Source organism: Eublepharis macularius, chromosome 16, assembly GCF_028583425.1.
Source record: "Eublepharis macularius isolate TG4126 chromosome 16, MPM_Emac_v1.0, whole genome shotgun sequence".
Taxonomy (NCBI): Eukaryota; Metazoa; Chordata; class Lepidosauria; order Squamata; family Eublepharidae; genus Eublepharis; species Eublepharis macularius.
The window spans coordinates 1,603,263-1,624,487 of record NC_072805.1 but is presented as its reverse complement, the minus strand read 5'-3'; the positions used below and the strand labels follow the sequence as shown (position 1 = coordinate 1,624,487).

Below are 21,225 nucleotides of genomic sequence, written 5' to 3'. Positions count from 1 at the left end.
CTTTGGCTTGAAACAATTTAGAGTCCATAATGAATATCGGTTCCTGTCTAGAATGCTGTGAGGTGCTTATTTGTCATGTCAGAGAAACATTCAAAATCAGATAACAGCCCCCACTCTGTCCTGGCCTTAATGACATGGGCATGTATATTGGATTAATTTTGTATATTTTTGTGTGGAAAAGACGGGCTGAGAAGCCTTCAATTGTACAGATGGTTTAAACTGTAAATTATGAACAGTCATTACATGAAACAGAAATTGTCAGGAATATCAACTCTCGGTATTAACTCACAACCAGCCCCAAACGTCCCTCGTCTTATTTCTTTGCCCTTCTTTTGTCCCAACCCCTCCCCCCACTACAACCCCTAGATTCGTGGCGAGAGGTCTTTACATTGATTAGGAATTTAAGGCTTAAAGCATTCCGTAAAGATGATGGAAATTCTAACCACCTCAATCATGCTCCCTTTCACACTACATCTTATTTCATGCCTCCAGGCCCTATTCCACCTGTTACACAGGTTTTTGAAAATAAAATCCTCACGGACTTGGAAATATTGGAAAGAAATTACAACCAAAATGAAATAATCATAGTAGACATGAAAGGGAAGCCTTGAAAGAATTTAAAAATTATCATTAAGGAAACAAATAAAGGAGGGGGGTTGCAATAGTTATACAAAACAGGCAAGACTTTGAATCAGAGGTAATGAGACAACTCAGTTACCAGGAACTACTACCATGTAGTTATGACCCATTAAAACTGATACAAACAGAAATCAGGACCCTCCTCTATGAGGACTTCTCTAGGGGCTACTTTTCTTCCCTGGAAAGGCAGTTTCTGGATAATTCCAATCCAATAAATTTGGTATTTTACACCCTCCCATAAGAATGTAATTTCACACCCTGGTAGACCAATAATCTCTGGCTACGATTCAGTTCTGGAACCATTATCAAAATATGTGGGCTATTTTCTGATACCATGGCCAATTCCGCATGGCTTACCTGAAGCCGGGATGTTGCGGAACATGCCGGAAAAAACGCGGAAGATCGCGTTTTCTTGCGCAAGTTTTGCACGATATCGCACAAGAAAACTCGATCTTCCACGTTTTTTCCGGCATGTTCCGCAACGTCCCGACTTCAGGTAAGCCATGCGGAATCGGCCTATGTATCCCACTGATGCAATCATATATAAAGACTCGACAGATATCATTAACAAACTGAACACAACAGATAAAATTGAGAGAGACGTCCTTTTAGTCACGCAGCATGTTATTTCCTTGTACACTTAGCATCCCACAAGGTGAGGCTTTAAGGTGGCAGAAACTAAGTACTCTGAATAAAAGACAGTGATGCCATCCACCAACTATGTTTTTGATAGAACTTGCATAAATTTCCATGAAAAGGAATTATTTTGTGTGTAACCACAAATTTTACTGAGAAACCAAGGCTATTGCTATGGGCTGCTGATCTATGGTCCCCGAGAGTGCCAATTTATATATGGAAAAATTTGAGCAAGAATATGTTTATTCCAATAATAATTCCTTTGTGAACTGCATCCTTTAATGGTGGCACTCGATTGATGATTTTTTAAATTATTATTATGGGAAGAGAATCAGAACCAACTGGTAGATTTCCATAAGTGGTTGAATTAGTAGGATGTCAATATAAAACCTGAAATGCATAGGGACAGAAAACTGATCAATTTCCTAGATATTATGGTATATATCAATAAAACAGGGTTAACATACCTGTAACTTATGTTCATCGAGTTCTTCTGTGCCGACACACATGGGGTACTGCGCACGCGCAGGCCAGCCGCCGGAAGATTTTTTATCGCTTTCCCAGCTCCGAAGGGGCCGTTTGCCGCGCGCCTCAGCGACCATTTCCCGCCCAAACGGTCACATGCTCCTCAGCGGCCAACGGCCCCTTCTCTCAGTTCTCCCTTGCCGCCGCTCAACCAACACACAGAGCCATAGCCCCGATAAGACTAGAGCCATAGCCCAGCCATAGTACAGTGATCTGTGTTGGAGTTCACAGTGGGGTAGGAGGGAGGGTTGTGTGTCGGCACAGAAGAACTCGATGAACATAAGTTACAGGTATGTTAACCCTGTTTTCATCTTCGTTCTTCTGTGCCTCCACACATGGGAGAGTACCAAGCTTCACACAATAAGGAAGGTGGGGTGAAATCCAACTCAATTTTATTATACAACAAGAAAGGAACAAAACAACATATATACACGTACCCATATATTACCACAGAAAATATATCAACCCCACAACATCCAGCAAGTATAAATACATATCAATATATATATATATACACCATATACAGCGACTTCACCTCCCCATTGGAGTATATTAACCAGCATACTCCTAGGGAAACAAGGAATGGAGGACAGCCCTTGCAACAGCTACATCCTCATTGGCATTTACATCCACAGCGTAATGCCGTACAAAGGTATCGGCGGACGACCAAGTTGCAGCCCTGCAAATATTAGCTAAAGGTATACCCTTGAGCAGTGCCGAAGACGTCGCCTGGGACCGTGTGGAGTGAGCCCTGACACCCAAAGGACAGTCCACCTTAGCCGTGGCATAGGCCTTCACAATGGCTGTCACAATCCAACGGGACACCGTCTGTGCAGACGCCCTGCGGCCCTTGTCCTTCGCCCCGAAACACACAAAAAGGTAGGGACTGTTCCTGAACACCCTTGTCCTCTCCAAATAGAAAGCCAAAGCCCTCCGCAGATCCAAACTGTGGAGGGCCTTTTCCCCTTTAGTTGAAGCTTCAGGGAAAAATACAGGCAGAGAAATCTCTTGTGAAAGGTGGAAGGTTGACACCACCTTGGGCAGGAACGAAAGACACGGTCGCAAGACCACCTTATTCGCATGAAAGCGAAGGAACGGGGGGTCTGCCCTAAGAGCAGCCAGCTCGCTGACCCGTCTGGCAGAAGTGATCGCCACGAGGAATACCACCTTGTAGGAGAGCAAGTCCAGAGGGCACGTAGCCAAAGGCTCAAAAGGGGGCAACATCAACCTGGCCAGGACCAGGGAGAGAGACCACTGGGGCACAGGGGGTGACACAGGCGGGTAAAGATTAAGCATCCCCTTCAAAAACTGGCAAGACTTATGGTGAGAGAAAACCGTGCAGCCATCCACCCGATCATGGAACGCAGAGATGGCCGCAAGGTGCACCTTCAGAGATGCTACACTAAGGCCCTGGTCTTTCAGCTCGCAAAGATAATCCAAGACCATCCCCAAGGGGCTATCGAGAGGCGCCACCTTCCTAGAGGCAGCCCAAGCCTCAAACCTACTCCACTTCGCCTTGTAGGCACGGCGTGTGGAGGGCTTCCTAGCGTTCAGTAGGACCTTCCTGACGGGCTCAGAGAAACCTAGGGACGGGGCCGAATCCGCCAAGCGGTCAGGTGTAGTTTCCTGGGCTCGTGGTGAAAGAGCTCCCCGTGTAGGAGGAGATCCCTCCGGGGCGGAAGGGCCACGTAAGTTCGGCCGGACATCTCCAGCAGCTTCGGGAACCAGAGCTGCCGTGGCCAGAACGGAGCCACTAAGATGCAGTCCGTGTTGTCCCTCTCCACCTTGCACAGCACTCTGGGTATGAGAGGGACGGGCGGAAACATGTAATGTAGTCCCCGGGCCCAAGTAAATTGGAAGGCATCCCCAATAGAGAGGGGATCGCTCCCTGCCCGAGAGCAAAAGACCTCGGCCTTGGTGTTTGACGACGTCGCAAACACGTCTATGCTTGGGCGACCCCACTTCCGAAAGATCGGCCCAGCGTACTTTGCGTTGAGCCCCCATTCGTGATTCAGCATGTGCACCCTGCTGAGAGTGTCCGCCTGCACATTGTCCGACCCAGCTACATGAATGGCGCGAAGCGTCACCCCATTCCTGATTGCCCATTCCCAAATGAGCGTGGCCTCCCTGCAGAGGATCATGGACACCGTGCCGCCCTGTTGGTTCAGGTAATACATAGCGGTAGTGTTGTCCGTCTGCACCAGCACCTGATGGTTCTGCAAGATTGCTGTGAACGACATAAGTGCAAAACGAACAGCCCTCAGTTCAAGCACATTAATATGGAGACCCTTTTCTCTCTCAGACCACACATCCTGAACACACAGCTCCCCACAGAAAGCCCCCCACCCCTGCAGAGAGGCGTCCGTGGTTACGGAGAACTCGGGATGATGGAAACCAAATGGGGTCCCTTTAAACAAATTAACATCCGACAACCACCAGTTCAGAGAGGATATAACGGCTCTGGGAACAGAGAATTTAGCAGTCGGAGGATGCTGTAAAGCCTTGTATCTCCTCACAAACCAATTCTGAAGCGGGCGCATCCGCAGCCTCGCAAAAGGGACCACCGGAGTCGCAGCAGCCATATGCCCTAACAAGCATTGAATCATGCGCACTGGCTGATAGCGATTCCGTTTAAACAGGGTTACCAGTCTCTTCAAAGAACGTGCCCGCTCTGGAGGCAATAAAGCCTTGGCCTCCCCTGAGTCGAACACTGCCCCAATATAAGGCACAACACGGCTAGGTGTCAGCTTAGATTTTTCAAAGTTAACCAGGAGGCCCAAGCGTTCGCAAGTGTCTAGCACCAATGCCACATCTTGCAGAAGCTTAGCCTCCGAGCTCGCCGTTATGAGCCAATCGTCGAGATAGGGATAGATGGTACAGCCCTGCTCTCGAAGAAAGGAAACCACAGGAGCCACGCACTTAGTAAACACACGTGGGGCTGTGGAAAGGCCGAAGGGGAGAACCTTATAACGGAATACCCGCTGCTTGTAAACGAAGCACAGAAATCTCCTGTGCTCCTCCAAGATCCCCACGTGGAAATACGCGTCCTTTAAATCCAGGACAGCGAACCAATCCCCCTTCCTCAAAAGGGCAATTATAGCAGGCAGTGTGATCATTCTAAACTTGGTGACCCTTAGAAAGGCATTTAGGCCCCTAAGATCCAAAATCGGACGTAGACCCCCATCCTTCTTAGGGACTAGGAAGAACCGGGAAAAGAAACCCCTCACAGACTCCACAAAGGGCACCTCTTCCACAGCACCTTTAGCCAAGAGGGACCGAATTTCATCCTCCAGCTCAACCAAGGTATTATTCACCGCACTCAGCGGTGAAGTACACATCGGCAGTTCAGTGAATTCCAGCCCGTACCCCTTATCAACAATTGTTAAGACCCATGAGTCAGATGTTATTGACTCCCATTCAGACAAAAAAGGACTGAGTCTGTCCGAAAAGTTCAGGGCTGCCGCAGGGCCGGGTCTTCAGAACTGCCTTCCAGCCCCTTGCGGATCTTTCTGCTGGGGTGGAGGTTGAGACGAGCGGGGCTTGAACGGCCTACGCCTCTTGCCCTGGTGTTGAGCTGGGGTATACTGGCGCTGTGAAGTAGGGTACTGCGGATAGTACGGACGGGGTTGGTATCTGCTGCGGTACTGGTAGGGATTATACCTCGACGAGTACCGAGACTTGAACGTGGACCTGTCCGCCGGAGTGACCCCCAGGGAGCGAGCTGTTTGCCGGTCCTCCTTCTTCTTCTTAAGCGCCTCGTCGGTGGTGGCAGAGAAGAGGGAGTCACCCTCGAAGGGCAGACGTTCAATCTTGGCCCTCACCTCCTGCGGGAGGGCAGTTGACCGCAACCACGAGTGTCTCCTCAGAAGCACCGCTGACGCCATACCCCGAGCCGCCGTGTCAGCTGCATGACTTCCAGCATTCATCTGTTGTTTTGATAATCGTACTGCCTCCGTCTGCAGCAACGACACCACCGCCTTCTTGTCAGCAGGGAGGTCAGTGACATAGTTGGCTAGCTTCTCCCATAGGTAGAGCTGATAGCCCGCCATAATTGTTTGATAGTTGGCTATCCGGAGGGCTAAAGCAGCGACTGAGTACTGACGCCTACCCAGTGCGTCCATTTTCTTTCCCTCCTTATCCGGTGGTACGGAGGAGGACCCCGACCTCTTGTGCTGAATCTCCTCGGCTATCAAGGATGATGGTGGAGGGTGCTTGATGAGAGACTGCCACGTCCCTTGTTTGATCTTATACATCTGTTCGATGCGTTTGGACGTGGCAGGCAGGTCAGATGGTGACTTCCAGACCTTGTCGATGATCTCCTCCAAGCCCTCCAACATAGGAAAACCTACTGTAGCCGGGTTCTCTCCATAGATTCTGCACAGCAGCTTGTCTTTCGTCTTCGGGACCACGGAAGATACGTCAATCTCCAAGGCCTTGGACATGCGGGCCATTTGGTCTGCATAAATCCGCAGGTCCTCGAAGGGAGAGCTGGTGGATGGGCCAACATTGTCGTCTGGGGATGGTTCAGAGAACGACTCAGAGCGGTAGCCGGACCCCACATCCTCGTCATCCTCATCAGACGGAAGAGCTGATACTTCGTCTCCTGGGAAGGGTGGGGGCAACCACTCACGACGGCTAGACGACGACGGCCCCGGATCCGATGATCTGAAGCCAGGCGGAGCCCCTTTCCACTGGCACCGAAAGGTCTCTGGTAGATCTGTAGCCTGTTGATGACGCGCAGCCACAGACCGTTCGGATCCGACTCGCTCGGATCCGACACTCCCCTCCGACCAGTACCGCTGACTACGGGCAGACTGTGCAGGCGAAGGATCCCTGGTCGCCTCTCGGATCCGACGACGCGGAGCCGGGCTCGATTCCGGTGTTGGCGAACGCCGCCCACTCGACAGGACCACATAGGCCCCGGGATCCGGCACCTCTTCTTCAAGGAGGGGACGGTCAGGGGAGTCTAGGTGAGGCGACGGCGTAGGTGGAGACACCAGGACCACCTCCTCTGCAGGCCGGCGCCGAGGGGACCGAGAACGATGTTTGGTCTTCTTAGCCTTCTTCTTCGGCACCGATTCAGAGGAAGCTTTCGGAACCGATGTCCTCTTGGTCGACGCCTTTCGCGCAGCCTCCGGTCCCGGGACTGACGCAGGCCTTTCGATCGACGCCGGGGCTGATCGTATCGGATCCGACTCGCCCGGTTCCGGCCTCGGAGTCGACCTCCCCGGTTCCGACCTCACCGACGCCGACTTGTGCGGGGACTTCGCAGACCTCGCCACCGAGCTTGCCCTCGATGCAGGCTTGTCCGCCGGGCGGGATGTAGCCACCGATTTTGAAGAGGCTACAGAGCCCGCTCGCGACCGGCTCCCGACATGGGTGGAGGTTCGACCAACCTTCTCCGCGGCCCCAGGTTTCTCCGCCTCGGAGGGCCCAGGGGCGTCCAAGACCCGCTGCCACAGTGAAGCCTTGAGGCGGGCGGACCGCTCCTGCCTGGCTTTATGCGTAAAGCCCTGGCAGATCTTGCAAGTGGGGACTACATGTTCCTCCCCCAGACAAAGCAGGCAAAGGCTATGTCCATCCGTTTGGGCCATTTTTGCACGGCACTGGGCACAGTGCTTAAACAGGGCTGTAGAAGCCATTCCAGGGAGCAAATCAAAAGCGAAGTCACACAGTCCGGGTCAAATACCTCACCGAGATCAGTCCGTCCAAATCAGTAAACAGAGAGAAGTCAAGTCCAGTCCAAGTCAGTCACGAGAAAGCAATCCAAAACAATCCAAAGCACAAGAAAAAGCACGGAGCTACAAGCGAACGTTCTCCTCAAGCGGCGGCAAGAAGAGAACTGAGAGAAGGGGCCGTTGGCCGCTGAGGAGCATGTGACCGTTTGGGCGGGAAATGGTCGCTGAGGCGCGCGGCAAACGGCCCCTTCGGAGCTGGGAAAGCGATAAAAAATCTTCCGGCGGCTGGCCTGCGCGTGCGCAGTACCCCATGTGTGGAGGCACAGAAGAACGAAGATGAACAATAGGATGCTCACTAGATTGTATAAAATTCCTTCTTGAGTCATCATCCCATACATGTTAAAAGGCATTTGCCATATAGTCAGTTTTCTCAGGTTGCATAGAATTCAGAGCAAACTGCGTATTTTCAGAAAGAACCTTGTTTTAATAAATTATTTAGTCACTGGAGGACATCCCGGCCATTTACTTCAATTAGCACATGCAAAAAGCTTTTGCCAGGGACAAGGAAGATCTGCTTCTAAGCAACAAGAAAGTTGACCTTGGCAGGTTGCTCTGTAGTTTGCTGTTTAACTCTATAATGGTTGGTCTCTTGAAAAGCTTTAAGAAATATTGGAATATATTAGATGGCATCTCTGATTGTGAACACAAACCAATTTTTTAAAAGAACCTCTTACTTTAATGATCAACTGATTCATGGTGATATTTTGGTACCTATCAGTATTCAGCAAACCTTACCAAGTATGACTCTACCCATGAATCATTTTAAATGTGGAAACTGTTCATACTGCAATTTTACAAATAATATTAAGTCATTTATACATTTTATAACCTGTAACTCCAAAAGAGTCATATATGCAGGGCCGGTGCCAGAGTTTCTGGCGCCTAAGGCTGGGGGCAGCTTCAGGGCTGTTGCTGCCCCCACGCACGCACGCACGCACGCATGCATGCGCGCATGTGCATGTGCATGCTCAGACTGCTCAGTTGCCCCGGGTCCACCCCGGCCACCTGCTGCACCTGGCCCGCAGCTGTGTGGAAGTGGTGGCAGCAGCATGGGGCAACTTAGAGCCGCACCAAATGAGACGAGGTTTGCGCAAGTTTTCTTGGGAAACATAAAAAGCAAAGGGGAAGGGGAAAGCTGGAAGGACCTAGAGAAAGAGCTGTGCCTCAGGGTGTGCGCTTTGAATGAGCTGCTGAAGACGCAAATCCTTCTTCCAGGCACAAGCCCCCCTCCCCACCCCCGACGCGAGGGCACCCTGGGAGAGAGCAGCAGCAGCAGGGAGCACCTGGAAGAAGGATTTGTATCTTCAGCAGCTCATTCAAAGTGCACGCCCTGAGGCGCAGCTGTTCCTCCAGGTCCTTCCCGCTTTCTCCTTCCCTTTCTCCTTTGCTTTCTTCTGTCATTATTCCATCCCATCCCCCCCCCCGAGTCCCCCAAAAGAAACGTATCACTTTTCCTCTGCTCCTTTCCAGTTTGTGAGACTACAGGCAGGGGGGAATGCTTGGCGTGCGTGCGCCCTCCCAGCCCTCCCGCTCAGTTGCTCCGCAGCACCCCCGTCCCCGGCGCCCCCTCCGGTGCCTCAGCGCTTGAGGCAGTCGCTGGACTTGCCTTCATTGATGCACCCTGCATATATGTCATTAGGTGCCCATGTGAAAAGTTATATACAGAAAAATCATCAAGTTTAAAAATTTGGATCTGAGACCATTAAAACCAATATTTCCCTTAGAAGAAGGGGAGCACCTTTGGTTTCTCATCTCCTTGAACATAATCTCACTTCTACAGATACTGTCTTTGGGGGACATTCAAAAATATCAGGTCATAACGATAAGGCATTATTGGAAAAGGAGGCAGAGTGGATTCTCGGGACTGAGCTCCTTGGGTCTTCATGGATTAAACGAGAATCTGGACTTCCTAAATCCGACCAGACTACAAATTACACTGAACTCTGGTCAATCTTTCTATCTCATCACGGTTGGAGTTGGAGAAGTTTTGGCCAAGGTTTGATTTATTATCTGTGCCTCCTTATTAGGGACTTCTCAGAAGTACTTAACCTGTGTTCTTTTTTTACTTTGTATATGAAGAATTTAGAACGCATATCCAATATTCCGTTTTCTATTTTCTATTTAATAACAATTTTTGTGTCCCATTAGCCTGTATATAGGTTTCCTATATTATGCTCAGAATGTTATTTGGAAGAATTTTTCCTGACTGGTTTTATTTACGACAGACTAATTGGAAGGGCTCATGGGGCATCCCTGCAATAAACGCCACTTGCAGCTGCCAGGGGAGGGGGGAGGGTGATGGGGAGTAAAAACAGATTAAGCCGAGATTTCAGCCACACTCACCCGGAAAACTGTCATTTCTTCTAGCAAAACTTCCTCCAAGTCATGCCAAGTTTCTTTAGGAATAGAAACAACTTTCAAAACAGTCCCAATATCTGAGAGAAAGAGAGAGAGAGGGAGAGGGAGAGAGAGTTTTCCACTTTCAGGTCAACAGAAGTTTCTTCTTTCTATTATCATGTTCTAAAAAAGAGGATTAGGCAGAAACGTGTTTTAAAAACTTGATTCCAAGCATGTCCATTTACCTGCTTAAACTCTCAAGAGTTTCCAAAGTGGGATTATGTTGAACTCTACTAATTGCTAGATAAATAATTAACAAGCTAAACAATGTGGACTGGATCCATTTTCAGCATCGGCAATTGCATGTTATTGATGAAGTGTGATCTACGGGCCAAGCTACAAGTGACGAATGACACTTGAATGGCAAGTGTATTTCTCCCTGTTCGCTTGCCCTCCACTCAATCCACTTGCCATTCAAGGGTCATTCGTCACTTGTAGCTTGGCCCTACCACAAATGTATTTGTAAACCTGAGGCATTTTCCTAAGTTTTGGTTCAGCCCATCCCTGGCTTTCTGCCAGGATTCAGGGCTTCGAAAAAACAGAGACAAAATTTAGAGGAGGCACGGAAAGGGACACTTTCAAGCCGTGAAGTGAAAAGAAAAACGCAGAAGGCTGCTCAGCTCCAGTTCAAGGCAGATATGGCCCTCTGGGGCACATTTTGAAAAGGAAGCTCTTGGGGAAGGAAAGTGCAGAGGTCTGATATCTGCAGAGAAGTCTCGGGATTGTGGTTGTTTGTTGCTTTCAGAGGCAAGTTTTAACCCCTGAAATCTCTGTCCCATGGCCACCTCCAACAATCCCCTAAGGTTCCTAGGAATGCAGCATTCCTTGAGCTGCTCAGTTTCCTTCACTCATGCAGCTGTTAGAAGGGCCAGTGAAGAAGTTGTCTGCCAACTTCTTCTGCCTTCAACTACTAGCACTGCAAATATTACATGGAGAACACCTCTCTTTGCCATAGCAATTGCTGCTGACTGCCTTGCCAAACAGAACTGAACAACGGAGAAATTATTTTTTCTTAACAGAATGATCTAAGAATAAAGGGAAAATATTCCAGAGTAATCTAAGACCCTAGACCAAAAGAAAGAATGCCACCCATAGCTTTAGCACCAATTTGGCAATTACGGCTTTGAAGACAATCTACCCAATTCATACGCATCAAAAATGGGAAGACTTTGATCTTCTGAAAAGAAAGGTGGTGCGTCAATGCGTTGCAGTCTCACTGGAGTTCCCCTGACCGCCTTCGGAACTCGACTCCAACTGGTCCTGGGGGGATGTGAGTCTGGCATGCAGACAGAGCACATCCTCCCATTCAACTTTTTAACATCATTCTTGTTTCTGGGTCCCCTGGAGCCCAAACCGGGGGCTTGCCAGGTTCCTTTACTCCCCTGGCAGGAGATTGGGAGCCTGGCCCTCAACTTGCCACTCGGGTTTTTGTTTTCCGTGCACGCGCACAGCATGCGCACACTGCCGGCTTGCACGATGACGTCACTTCCGGAAGTGATGTCATTTTGCGGGGGTTAAAGGCTGGCCAGGAGCACTCCTGCACTCATCAAGGGCTGGATCGAGCCCTACAGGGCACGATTCTCCACAAAAAAGGCCCGCTGTGGGTGCAGGAGAGCGCGGCTTGGCTCATGCGGCTCAGCTCAGCTCAGGGCACACGGTGCAGGTCGGCCTGGGGCATGCGGCTCGGCTTGTGCCATGTGGTGCAGCGCGGTTCTGTTCGTGCTGCATGCCCCAAGCTGAGCCGAGCCACGCTGTATGCCCCGAGCTATGTACCTTGAGCCAAGCCGCACCACGTGCCCTGAACCGAGTTGTGCCGTGCTCCCCAATCCAAGCAGCGCCACATGCCCCGAGCTGAGATGCGTCGTGTAGCTTGATTCGGCTCAGGGTGCGTGGTGTGGCTCGGCTCGGGGCACGTGGTATGGCTTGGGGGGGTGAGCCCTAGGGGAGCACACACCCCTCTGCCACCCAGGTAAGTCGGTATGGGGGTAGAAGGGTGTGAGAAGGGGATCCCCCGCCCCTGGGGGGGGGGAATGGTGACCCTAGAGGATCCTGTCATGATTCAAGGTTTGTCAAGCCATTAAGCCTTTCAGGTCAAATGTACAGCATGTTAATTGCTGTGGTGACTCTGCGCAAGCCGCAGGCACCCCACAAGAAGTTTTATTTGCATTCTAGATCAGATTTTACACATTTTCACTCAAATGGAACCAGATTAGTAACCAGATCGGATCAGAATTATTAATTTATGTTTACTGATGGACTCAGATTCTACTAAATTATCTCCCTCTTCCAAATCAAATTATGAGTGCCAATTGATATGCTGAAATGTGGATTTTGGCCTATTGGGGAAAGCTAAAAAGGAATCTCTGCTGCAGGTAGTACAAGAACAAAATACTGCTAACACAGTTTTTACAGACACATCAGATCACCAGTGCTAACGCTCAGAAAAGCAAAGTGTATTGAGAGCCAGTTTGGTTTAGTGGTTAAGAGCGGCAGGACTCTAATCATTCATTCCCCCTTCCTCCGTTTGGGGCCAGCTGGTTTACATTGGGACAGTCACAGCTGTTCCAGAGCTCTCTCAGCTTCACCCACCTCACAGGGTGATCGTTGTGAAGATAATAATAACACACTTTGTAAATTGCTCTGAGTATGGCATTGTTGTCCTGAAGAGTGGTATATAAATCGAATGCTGTTGTTGTTGTAGTTGTTATTATATCATGTTCCTTTGCAACAAGACCTCAAACAAGAAATTAATTCTTTTTTTCACACAAAAAACGGGAAACTAAGAGGCAGTTCTCCGGCCAACACATCAGGTAATTCCCCATATTCACCAGTTTTCTCTCAGCCATACTCAGATCCATGCTGGCAGGCCCAGTCAGGACTGCAGCTTTGAAGGGCCCTGAGATCTGCACTAGTGCCCCTAAGGGTTTCTCAAGGCTGTAGACTAAAAGAAGGGATGCAGATAATATTGCTCAGCCAGGCACAGAAACAGAATGACGAGTGCTACAAACTCAGTTTAAAACAGAAGTTGATAGTATTCATTCATTCATTCATTCATTCATTCATTCATTCATTCATTCATTCATTCATTCATTCATTCATTCATTCATTCATTCATCTCTATGTACACCATGTGGGATCTCCCCCCTTCACACCCATCTGTATAGTGAAATCTTTGCACTTAAGCTTTTTATAAGGGAATGTAACACCAGAAGCGCCAATAAGGACTGCAACGGTATTCTCAGCTTCTGCTCCTGGGGCACACCTTGATATCCTGCATAAGCAGTGGTTGCCCGTCCCCCATCTTGGGGATGGGAACAAGGTTCCGTATATACTTTTGCATCTAAACAAGTAACATGTTTCTGAACATCACAGAAACAAACAGCAGAGAAAGAAGACCACACGTGATTCCGTTATGCCAGGCTTGACAACCTCCAGGTTGGGCCTCGATATCTCCCGGAATTGCAACTGGTCTCCAGACTATTGTGATCTGCTGGAGCAAATGGCAGCTTTGCAAGGCGGACTCTATGGGGTTACACTGCTAAGCTCCCTCCCCTCCCAAACTTCATTCACCCCAGGCTGCACCTCTAAACCTCCAAGGATTTTCCAAACTAGAATTAGCAACCCTACATTATGCTCAGTGGAACTGGAGAGGTCTCCCAAGGGGTCACTTGGAAAAGCCCTACTTCATAAGGTTGCCAAGTATGTCCTGGCAACTGACAAGAGTCCAGGGGGTGGGGACATGAGGAGGGCACTGGCAGGCAATGGTATGATGTCACTTCCAAGTATAATCAGGAAGTGAAATCACACCTCTCTAGGAATCTCTGGAAACTCTCTCTTAAGACCACAGAGTTTCTGGTGATTCCTAGAGCAGACTGACATCAGTTCTGTTTCCCCCCAGAAGCGGCATCAGCAGCTGCTTCAGGTGCTGTCAGTCAGGAGGCTTGATGGATGGAGGCACTTGTATGTGGAGCTCCCTTCTTATGAGGACCCATTGGGTCTACATTGGGTCTGCCATTTTTGGACTCTTATTGACAAAATATTTATCCCATCATAACTCTGGGGGATTTTTAATTGTATCTGATTGTCGCTGAAGTAGCTGCTTTCATTTTTATGTGATTTATTATTTGACTATCTTCATATAATGTGTAAGCTACTTCATGGGACTTTACTTAACAGAAAAGGAGGTTAGAAATATAAATGTAATAAAAATAAATATATCTCCTTCAAGGCGATTCATGATAGTTTGTTGGAAAGAAAATCACAACAACCCCCCAGAGTCTGGTGGCACCTTAGAAACTAATAGATTTAAGCTTTATGTCATAATACATCTGTCAGTCTTTAAAACGCACAAGACTCTTCATTGTTTACACAGACCAAGAGTCATTCCAAGAAGGAAAAAAGATCATAATTTATGAAACTTATTTCATATTAAACTGATCCTAGGAAGATAAATAACACAGGAAAAATCCTCTCTCTACACATTAACAGGGCCATGTCATCTTTAACCTCTGCATGGCTGGTGCTGACGCACTGATCTATTTTCAGGTCAGAACTCTCTTTTGGTTTGCAGAACAGATGAAAGCCCAGGGGAGCCTGAAACATGCCACTGAGAGCGACCCACTGTGGTGCTCAGTATCACTGCTAGGCAACAGTTATATACAGACTTCCTGAGGCAAAGTGGAAAGAAATGGAGAGAAAACTCTTCACTACATTGTGCAAGTTTGCAGTAATCCCACAGGTCACCCACGTGCTGTGCTTTGGGCCTGATGCCTGCTTGGACACGCCATGGGGACTGCCGGGGAAAGGACATGTTGGAAGACCCAGAGCTAATTGTAACAAAATAATGGCATGCGAATCAGGACCTGCTTTGGCTCTCATGGAATCAGTGACATTACCTGACAGTATTTTCCCTACCCCCTATAAGAAAAACCAACAAAATACCTCCAGCCTTGAACCCCTGGCATGTAAGTCTGCCGTTCTCTGATGTGCTGGATTCCTCTCTCATATTTTCATCCCCCGCCCGGCCACCCTTCTTTCAGGGAGCTCAGGGCAGCAGGTGTGGCTCTCTCTTCTCCTGTTTAATCTCCACGGAAACTCTGCTGCCTCAACTGTGAAGAACAACGGAGACTGGGCCACGGTCACCCAGTGAGCTGGAGCAGGATTTGAACCCGTTTCCCCGGGCCTCTCATGACTATGCCACCCTGACCAGAGAAGGGCCTGGAGACTCCAGGGGTATTCCCTTTGCAGCTCCGTGTCCCTGACAAGGCTGCCGTCTGCCGCACAGCCTCATCCATGTCCCTGTCCAGAAGCAATGTGGAGTGAACGGAGTCCTGCACCGGGGGTCTAACGCTCCAGGCCGCACCTTTGGATAGTGGCTGATTGAAACCTTACCTGTTCCAATGAACATGACATCATATTGGCCATCCTCTGCATCCACCCGATCAACAACGATTTGTGTGAACTGGTAATCCACATCCGTTTTGATCATGATGGGGCGGCTATTGACCGGGAAGACAGGGTTGTACATGGCTGGGTGGCTTCTTGCAAATGTGATGACTTCATCAGGAAGGTCCTTGGTAGAGTCAAAGCCACCAAATGTTTTACTCGGACACTGGCGAGGGCAACAAGAGAACAGTGTTAACAGACCGGCTGTGCCTACAGGGGAGCTCGTAGCATTCTTAGGCGGTCTTTGCCAGCATTCCCCCCGGGGGCGCGGTGGGGGGGGGTCTAGTGATGGTGACCGTAAGGCTTGCTGCAGAGGCCGCCTGTGGATCAGCGAAGTATGGCCTCCAAGCGGAAACCCCACACTCGCCACGCAGTCCGGGCTGGCGTTCCAGATCTCAGCCCCCGCGTGTTTTTTGCCCGGCAGTCCGAGAGTCGGGAAGTTGCTGGTTCAAATCTCGGCTCTGCCAAAATCTCACGCAAGGCAGAATCGCACCTCCCCCCTTATTGCCTCAGAAACAGCAAGCGCGTTGCAAGTCTGGCAGGCCAGAGATACACGCAGTGCTTTCATCTCCTGAAAATAAAGAGTAGGCTAGGAGCATCATATTTTACACTTATTTTGGCAGAAGAGTGCCCAAGTGTCACATTCTATCGCCTCCTGAAAGTCCGAACTGTAATTGAAAAACAGCCCTGATCTTGCAAGATACTCAACAGGGGCAAAAACCAGTCGTGGGCCCTGCCCTTCCTTGCCCTCTGGGGAGTCTGGGGTTAACCAGTGGCAGTCCAAGTCTGCGCATGGCACGTGCCACCCATGCGGCACCCCCCCCACCACCCTCAGAGGGGCTTGTGTTCCTCCTCTCTTGCACTTACTTGGCCTTCGTGGGAACTGCCCACAGGGAGGGCCAAGGCTCCAGTCCTCACTCCCATGGGCAGGCTTGCCACTCTGAGCCCTGCCTCGTGCCCAGCCTCCTGCTGCCCAGCACCTGGTGGCCACAGGGACTGCTTATCGCACTTGTGCACCACGGAGGGTTCAGCCAGTTGCCACAGAACTCCCTCTTCCTGTGGCACCTGTTTTAGGTAGTCTGGTTGAGCAGTGGCAGTCTAGGTGATACAAAGGACAGCTACCAGCGTTTAAGAATTTATTTAAAAAAAAAAAACAGGAAAAAAGTTCATACTCAGACTTTTAAGCCCAGCACCAAAGCAAGCAAGGGATGTCCAAAAGAAATGGCTAAAAAAGCAATTCCATCACCCGCTTGGTTTATGCCTAATAAGACATTTGTTTCTCTACCTCAGCAAGTTCCAGCTCACTGAGAAGTCCTCCTCCTCCTCCTCGTACCGGCCGTGGTTCAGGTCTCCAGGCCATACATGCCCCACAGCCGTCGCCTGCAAGGAGCCAGCTCTCAGCTGCTTCAGCTTTCAGCTCGAATCAGCCAAGGGGTGCCTCCCCCCTCCGGGGCAGGAGGTTTTATTCTCTCCCTTTGCCCGCCCCTGGGTAGGTTAAAGGCGCAGGTCAGAGAGGCTTTTCCTGGAGCTTCCAGGAAGAAACCTTTCTGGGGTTTCAGTCCTCCAAGTCTCTGTCCTCCCCCCCCCAAATCGGGGAAGGGTAAGCTTTCAGAGAGCCTTCCGGCCACGTCTGCATGACTGAAGCCCACGGCTGGCTGTGGCTCGGAAAGCATCTCGTCCCCCCCCCTCCTCCCTGTTCTCAGCTAAGAGACACTTTTCAAACTGGGATGTGCCTGCGTGAAGGTTTTCATACAGGCCCCATCAACAATAAAAATCATTTCTGCACAGTCTTTGCCATCACCTTCATACAGCGTATTAATCATTTTTCAGAGAGGAAATAAAAAGAACAATGTCTTGCCAACAGATCAAGTGCTTGACGTGGTGGCAGGCCATTTGGATGTAACCAAGGTTTACTACACACCGGGCTGGGTTTTTTTCAGCCAACGACTGAACTGTGTTTTTGACCTAGCAGCAAAATCCTAGTGTCCATTTTTATTAGCCAGCATCAAAGCTCAAGATAATTGAAGATCAAACACCAGAAGCACTACAGGAGCCTCCCTTGTGTTTTTTTAGTCAATGCCGCATTCTAGTTGTTAAACAGGATTGGCCAACAATTCACAAAAGTTTTTGGTAGCCTGTAGCATTTTTTTTTTTAAACACACATTTTATATCTCCACGGCTATCTTAATTTTCCAGATGGAATGTAATACTGATTACTTGAATTAATTAGATAATGGTTAATTTTATAATATATGTGAATGCTTTGAACAAGAAAAGTAATTTAGAAGTGCTAAGTATTGTTAATGCAGCTGGGATTCCTAAACAAGAACATCTGTGAATAATCTTTTTGAGTTTTAAACGGGCTAACAGGACCAATTTCAAGCAGTATTCATAAGCTTTGAGTTTACAAGCAGTGAACGTGCCACCCGACAAACAGGGACTTTGGAACAACTCCCCCTCCCCCGCCCCCAAATTCTGATGAGTTCAGATTTATGTTGCAATTAAGGGTGCTCAGCATTTTCTGTTTAAACCACAGTTTGTTTACATTTATTTTCAGCATCACTAAAACTTGAAAAAAAATCTGAATCTTCTGTCTTGCAAGGTGGTAGTATAGCTGCCATCTCCCCCAAACTACTGTCTGCTCAAACGGAATTTTAAAAATCAGTTTACAAAATAGGTGATCTCCTAATTAGAGATTAACTCTTCAAGCTAGATATATTTTCTTTTCTTTTCTATGGGTTCAACATTTCAGGAAGATCCATAAATATTTCTTAACCTCTGTAGTTGAGGAAGCCATATCCATTTCCCCCTTAACACACTGGGTGAGCCCTCCTCCTGACTTAGCTTGAAAATATGCAGTTCCATCAGATCTTGTCAGATCTCGGAAGCTAAGTAGGTCAGCCCTGGTTAGTAATAAGATGAGAGGCCTCCAAAGACGACCAGAGCTACAGACCCTAGAGGTCCCTTCCAACCCTATGATTCTGTGATTCTACAGAGGCAGGCAATGGCAAACCACCTCTGTTAGTCTCTTTCCTTGAAAGCCTCAGCAGGGATCGCTATCAGTCAGCTATGACTTGATGGCACTTTCCTCCACCACGACTAGGAACTTGAAATGGAAGTGAACAGGGCTTCCTTAGACACGGGAGCGTACTTCTAGGGAAAGTAGTGTGTTTCTACAACTTGCTTTCCATACAGCCAGATGGCTGCAGTGCAGAACAAATGTTTCAATTGCCGCATGGGCTCAATTATTTAGAACACTGGGTTTGAAAACAGCGTGTAGGGGGATCAAACCCCCTCCTTGCAGTGCTTTAGTCCCTGTCCCAATCAGCCCCCCACAGCGCTTGAAAAATTGGATCCTCACAGCTGCCATCTGACCATGGAGACGAGGAGTCAGGTCCGAGTCATTAAAAAAAAGGTAATGCCCAGTTTTGCCCTCTTTTAGCTGCTTTTAGAAGAGCACTCCCATGACAACCTGGGACTCAGTCATCAAGCCAGTGAGATCAGTAGCTCCAAAGCCAGCCAATGGCCCGTCAGCCAAGGGCTTCCTCTGCACAGAAGCAAAACGGCACGCAACGCTGCTCACTCGGCATGGCCAGGTGGCTTCCGAGGCAGTCTGAAGACCAGCTCCACTCAATTGAAAAACGGGCATTTCATAAAAGGTATTTTTGAACGTCAATCACATTTTTGCAAAGGCATTGCTATTTCTGAATGTAATCCTTTAGGAGAACTAAGCAATAAATCATTTTAATGAATTCATCCTTTATTACATGGCATTGATTTATTACTTATGATTGAAATGGAAACAATAAATCTTGTTTACTGTGATTTTTACTGAATATATTATGCTTTGTATTCATCCACTCACTACTTAAAAAAACATGCTTAGACCAAAAAGAAGTAGCCAAGCATCACCCAGTCTCTAATCTGCCCTTTCTGGGCAAAGTGGCTGGGAGAGCAACAGCTGACCACCTCCAGGCCTTCCTGGACAACTTTGATGCTCCGGACCCTTTTCAGCCTGGCTGGGCGGTGGGACAGAGATGGCTCCGGAGGTGCTCACTGACCTCCCCTGCCTCTGTGTAGACAAAGGCCGTGCTTCATGAAGTCCCTCCTCCTGGATATTTTGAAGTCTTCAACACGGTAGACCATGCTATTCTGTTGAGGAGATTGGAGGCAGAAGTGGGTATCAGGGGATGTGCCTTGGACTGGTTTAAATGGTTCCTTATGGGACAGAATCAAAGGGTTGCTATTGGAGACCAACTATCCTTAGTTTAGGAATTATCTTGTAGAGCTCCAAAAGGCCCCCATTTTATTCAACCCCTACGTAAAGCCTTTAGGAGAACTCGGTTGTAGCTATGGAATTGTAGGCCATCAATGTGCAGATGATGGTGATGGAGAGTGCCGTCAAGTCATAGCTGATAGTGGGATTTTCATGGCAAGAGACGGACAAGGTGGTTTGCCACTGCCTGCCTCTGCCACCCTGGTCTTCACTGGAGGTCTCCCATCCAGTTACTAACCAAGGCTGACCTTGCTTAGCTTCTGAAATCTGGTGATGAGAGCAGGCTTTCCCAGGCTATACAGGTGATATCTAGCTCTATATCTCTCTATCCACATTCCCTGGTGATACAGAAGAGGTACTGAGTCACAACTTGACATCTGTTGTCAATTGGCTGAAACCAAACAAACTGAAATTGAACCCAGACAAGATGGAAGTGATACTGGTCAAAAAAGCAGGATATTGAAGGATATTGTGCTTCTGATCTTTGATGGGGTTCAGTTGACCCTGGCTGACTCAGTTAAGAGTCTAGGGGTCATACTAGACCTATCACTGCTGCTAAAGAAGCAAGTAAACACAGCTGTAAAAAAGGCCTTCTCACAACTCAGAATAGCCTTGAAGATGGACCTTAACCTTGACGCGGCCGATCAGGCCACCTGGATTTCTGGCACAGTAACATCAAGACTAGACTGCTGTAATGCACTTTACATAGGTCTCCCCTCAAAGTTGACTCAGAGACTCCAGCTGGTGGAGAACACTGCAGCTCGTTTACTGTCAGGAGTCAGGTGGAGTACATATATTGCTTCCATTCTGCAATCACTCCATTGGCTTCCCATCAGTTACTTGGCTTAGTTCAAGATCATGACTATCAAATTCAAAGCCTTTCAGGACCTTCGTCCCTCAGATCTGTTCACCTGCCTCTCCTCCTGCCATGGCAGCTTCATTTATCTGGTTAGAGCCTTCTGCAGATACCACCCTGCAGCTGGCAAAATCAATGGCTGCCTGCACACCTGTTTTCTCTGTGGTAGCCCCCACCTTATGGGATGGCCTGCCTGGGGTGGTCCGGAAAGCGCCTGCTCTCCTGGCTTCCTGAAAACTGCGCAGACTCATGACGGCTTTCTACCCAGATTTCAGGACTGTGTCAGAAGAAATCGCTCAGAGAGATGCCTTGGGAGGGATGGGGACTAAACGCTACGCTACTGAGCACTGTCTGCTAATGTAGGTATATTCCGACTAGGGAGTTTCCATGCTGCTAAATATGCCATGGAATTTAGTTGTGCTTTAGTTTCAGATAGATTTCTTCTTTATGTTTGGCTTTATGCTTGTTTTAAAATTTTCTGCCCCCATTCCCTATTGTATCTGTTTCACTGAATAGCCTACACTCTTGTTCATTATTCTGCTTTGCTCAGTGAAAGTCCTCGCTGTCGATTATATTGTATTTTCAGTGAGGAAGGCAAACTATAAATAAATAATAATAATAATAGCAATGATGATGTGAAGCGCGTTGACTACTTACTTGAAGAGAAGCAGTGTAAAAATCAAATAACTAGAAATAAATAAAAAACTAACGTC

The 21,225-nt window shown here is 48.6% G+C and overlaps 1 protein-coding gene across 1 annotated transcript in view; it reads right to left on the bottom strand.

Moving 5' to 3' along the window:
* The window catches only part of SEMA3A (semaphorin 3A), a 365,431-nt gene that overhangs the window by 42,973 nt on the left and 301,233 nt on the right, over positions 1-21,225 (bottom strand). The window contains exons 11-12 of the mRNA XM_055000206.1: positions 15,327-15,546; positions 9,882-9,973 (exon numbers count right to left, since the gene is read on the bottom strand). Coding sequence (XP_054856181.1) covers positions 9,882-9,973; positions 15,327-15,546 — 312 coding nt within the window. The remainder of the gene's footprint in view (positions 1-9,881; positions 9,974-15,326; positions 15,547-21,225) is intronic.